General features: G+C 43.7%; 1 protein-coding gene across 1 annotated transcript; it reads right to left on the bottom strand.

The window, feature by feature from the left end:
* Positions 1–666: 666 nt before the first annotated feature.
* On the bottom strand, positions 667–2,600 carry LOC131913797 (speckle-type POZ protein-like). Its single transcript, XM_059266580.1, has 2 exons — positions 1,815–2,600; positions 667–765 (listed from the first exon to the last, which is right to left on the bottom strand). The coding sequence occupies exons 1-2, from the start codon at positions 2,598–2,600 to the stop codon at positions 667–669; spliced, it is 885 nt and encodes a 294-aa protein (XP_059122563.1).
* Between the last annotated feature and the right edge of the window lie 2,067 nt (positions 2,601–4,667).

Genomic DNA, 4,667 nt, shown 5'->3' on the forward strand with positions numbered 1-4,667 from the left:
GTGAAACCCACAAAGAATCAATAAAAATTTGAATGAAAAAAAGAAGTCAAGCATTTAAGCCCAGCCCTCAAGAGACTGAGGCAAGCAGATCTCTGCATTTTTTTAGTCCAACTTGCTCTTTAGATTGGATTCCAAGACAGCCAGGGCTATGTAAAGATATTTCCTTTCCAAAACAGAAAGAGAAATAAACCTTTGGGGATTAACCCTCCTAGACTCTGGACTTGAGAGCTAGACAACAGAGGAAATCACCTCCTAGAGAAGAACCAGGAAGCAAGGTCCTTCCCTTGAATACAGTCTTGTGAGTTGACAGGACAGGATAGGCTTGGGCCCCAAGAGTCTTGCTAGGCATTTATTACATGGAGGGAAGGTAGAACCTGGGTCTGATCATTTCTCTCACCCAACACAGAATTTCTGACGTTTCTTGCAGGCATTTGAACCAGGAACATACCCGAGACTCTGCTTCCCCTCCAGTACTTCAGAGATGATGGACAATTTGTCCTGAGACCTCCTGGCCATTGCCATAACTGGGCCCTGCCTCCCTTTTAGAGGGGGTGGTCAAGTTCATCGAACAAAAGGGCTGACAGCAGAGAGATACTTTGCAAAATGCAAATGCTTAATAATAAATGAGCATTAGAAGCCAACCTGCATTCCTCTCTTCCTTGAGGTTCACTGAGTTCCGCTTAATAATTGGCTGTGGATGTCAGTATCAGCTCCCAAAAGCTGTTGGAGAAATTCCACCTGATGTCCATTGGACTGTGTCAATCTCTGAGTGTAACAGAATTCATTAGGTATTGTCTCATTGATTGTGTGTGTGTGTGTGTGTGTGTGTGTGTGTGTGTGTGTGTGAAGACACTGCACCAACTTCTACAGCTGAGCACAGCTGGATGGACTAAAATGGCCGTTTTCAAACAGAAACACCACTGGAATCCATAAGCTGATTTTACAATTTTTTATTCATTTAATATTTTATTTGGGTATTTTATTTATTTGAGATGGATGTGCCCATGGAGAAAAGAGGAGGACTGAAGAAAAGGTCCTCTGCAAGAGCAGCAATTGCTTTTGCAAACTGAGTCATCTCCCCTGACCCAAACACTGAGTTTGGAGAAAAACTTTCTTCATTCTCTTTGCTTCTCTTGTAATCAAACATGTTTGTTTTGTTCTTTCTGAGTCCTTGACCATATCTTCTGCTCAGTTCAATCCAGGTAGGTTTTTCCAAAGAAACCCTGTTGTAATGTGCTTGGTGCCAGCAGTTAAAATGAATTTCAGATTCTAACTCCTTAGACAAAAATCAAACCAGTATAACAACAGGGTAGAGGATGTGTAGATTTACCAGAGTCCAAGACTCCCCCTCCCTCAACCTGACATTGACTCCTTTACATCTGTATAAAGCCTCAGCCACCATGCTATTATTCCCTAGTTTCACTGGAAATTTTCCACATTCCACAGTCTACCTAGGTATCATTGGAAACACCATGACTGCTACTTCTGGGAGACAAGTGTGGGAAAAGGTTTGCCAGGTCCTAGAATCGCTTCAAGCATTTAATAGGGTGCTCCAAGAAAGGGCAGTGAGCAGGCATGGAACCATAAGCTTCAACCACTAAGTGGGGATATAAGCCCACCATTGTCTTCCAGCCTTAGGTCTCAGAGACCTCAGAAGCATGAGCTGCAGTGAAATCCAGTGTCTGGGTTTTCAGCTGCCCTGAGCTGTGGCGGTCAGCCAGGAAGAGAGTGTGGGCAGCATTCTCCACAGAGAGGTCCCTGAAGAGGGCATCCTCACACATGACCTTCAAACGCTCCAGGCCATACTTATCAGCAGCTGCCAGCAGAACATCTGCCATGCTGTCCAGGTCTGGTGCTGTTCCTGTGTAAATGAAGTCCATCATTGCCTTGAAGACTTGCGGCTCCAGGTCGGGGATCTCAACGCGATTCTTTCTGCTCTCCTCCATGTCATGTTGAAACATGGCTCTGAAAACTGGTGAGCGAGCTGCTAAGATGGCCTTGTGAGCCCAGAATTCCTGGCCAGCTACCACTAGGCAGCAGTCTGTGAACTGGGAATTCTTCCACAGCTCTTCTAACTCATCTGCCAATGTGCATCTGGGCACCAGAATTCCCGGCTTCCTGTTCTGGTCAGAGAGGCTCAAAGAGACCTGGGCCACGCTCACCTTGCAGACGAGGGTGAGCTGGTCATCTGGCAGGAGCCAAAATGCATGGGACAAGAGAAAATCTCGAAGAATAAACTTTTTGTAACCCCTGCCCTTGTCTGGCATGAACCTATAGGCTCTTGGGCTCTTCTTGGCTTTGGTTTTCTCTCCTTCAGCACTTATGATCCAGAACTTGAACTTTGCCCAAACATGATTCTTTGGACAGCTGAGCAACACTAGGTAAACTGACAGGTAATCTGCACTTTCTTCATCGACTCCATTCAGGTGTACTCTCAAACACCAATTGTCATTGGCTCCTATTGAGAAAGTTGGGCTTGTAATGCTTTCCAGCATTTCCTCAGCAATAAAAGGAAAGTTGCTGATGGTCCACCTGTAGGAAAAATCCTGATCGCTGATTTGTGTGTGGTCCCATCTCTGGGCTATCTCATCTCGTGCCATTTCTCCTGCAGGTCGTTTGAAGGTTCAACTGGATTGAAAATGAAGAACTAGCAAGTGTTTTCACTTCACCCTGTGAGATGCAATAACAGACAGGATTTTGATTTTCAGGGTTTTTTTCTCATCTGTTCCCTCTTCTAGCAGGCTGAAAACTATGGTCTCTGATATTTTCTATCCAGATTTCAATGCTAATTTCAGAGAACACAGTCTAGGCTACTTGATACACTTACATCACTCCGTTATTTTCTAGATTGAATCTTAGGTCAATAGGTAAGTAGATTTGACAAATATACACAGCTTTGGAATAGTTTTGATCATTCATTCTATTAATTCATATAAAAAATGTTGTACTAGGGTTCTCTAGAGGTAGAATATATGCAAGGAGCCGGGCGGTGGTGGCACACGCCTTTAATCCCAGCACTCGGGAGGCAGAGCCAGGCGGATCTCTGAGTTCGAGGCCAGCCTGGGCTACCAAGTAAGTTCCAGGAAAGGCACAAAGCTAAACAGAGAAGCCCTGTCTCCAAAAACCAAAAAAAAAAAAAAAGAATATATGCAAGGAATCTCTCTATATATGATGAAAGGGGGTTTATTAGAATCAATTTGGGCTGCAGTCCTCTAACTCCCACATTACCTATGAAGGGAAAGACCAAGATTCCAGTACTTACTCAGTGCAGAACTTTGGATGTGTCTACTGGTGTTCAGTATATGCTGGTGTTCCAAATAATCTCTATTGCCAGGGAAGGGATGGACTTGCTGCAAGGTGAGGGCAAGCAGGCAAATAGCAAGCGCTTCCTGATTCCTTGTCCTTTTATATGCTTCCAGCAGAGGGTGTGGCCCAATTTAGGGTGTGTCTTCCAACCTCAAAATCTGGATTAAAGGTGTGTGTCCTGATATCCGGATTAGATGTTTGTTTCTTTTTACTTCCAAAGTCTGTCCTTGAAATGGATCTACCTACATTAAATGAAGCAAAACACTTCTCACTATTATGACCTCCATTTTAGGGTTTTACTTAATTCCATGTCTGATTAAGTTGAGAACTAAGAATAACCATCACAAGTATATTTTGCTTACTGTGGTTCATCTCCATAAAATAAGGTGTGGTGTCCATTCCTAGACAGCTGTTATTGACTCTTCTAGGGATTTTGCACCAATTCCTCCCATGAATATGATCCAGGAATGGGTGATTTCCTTATCTGTCAGGGGTCTCAGTGTTCACAAGATGGAGGGCAGGGTGGAAGTATTCATTCATGGTGTGCAAGAAACAGAGTCAGGCAGGAACTTCTGAAAGTGACTGTCTTCTTCTGCCGTTTATTCCATCCAGACTCATAGTCCCCAGGATAGCTCCACCAACTTTCATTGGTGGTCTTTCCCCTCCCCCTTAGATAATCCTCCTTGGAAACACTCTTCTATATCCACTTAAGGGTGTGCTATGAGAAAATCCTTAGTGCTTGTCAATTCCATCCTCCTGACTGCTAAGATTCAGCTTCTCAATACCTCCTAATTTTTATTCTCCACTGGTGAGTTCTGTCCTCTTTAAACTTTGAACTTGCAGGCTTACACTGTTGGGCCTTAAAAGTGAGACAGTATTGTGGTTACCCAAGGTTGCAGAACATATCTGCCATATATCAAAGAAGAGGCTTAGGGATGTTTCCCCTTCTAAAAAGTGACTGGTAAAACGCTTCCCACATCTCTGGTCTCTTTCTAGTTCTTCATTTTTTTGAGAGACTCACTATGCCTAAAAGGCACTGAGATATGTTCAATGATTCAATCAGCTCAGAAATTGCCAGCCTAGCGCTCTATAAGTCTGGCTCCAATGCTGCTCATTCCTCAATATTGTTCATGTATCAGTTGGTTTTGAATTATTCATTTTTGGTTTCTGTACTTAGACTACCCACAGGTGGCTGAAAAGTGTCATCTGCTTGTCTTCACCCGTGGGTTAAGGTCATTGAAGTCAGGACCCTACTCCCTCAAATCTGTCATTTGAAAAGTCTGTATTTGATCAGTTCTAGACTTCTCCTTTGCTTGAAAGATTGTTAAATGGTAAGCCCAATGCTCCCTTGAGATCCTGGA

The sequence above is a fragment of the Peromyscus eremicus genome, chromosome 6, assembly GCF_949786415.1.
Source record: "Peromyscus eremicus chromosome 6, PerEre_H2_v1, whole genome shotgun sequence".
Classification (NCBI taxonomy): Eukaryota; Metazoa; Chordata; class Mammalia; order Rodentia; family Cricetidae; genus Peromyscus; species Peromyscus eremicus.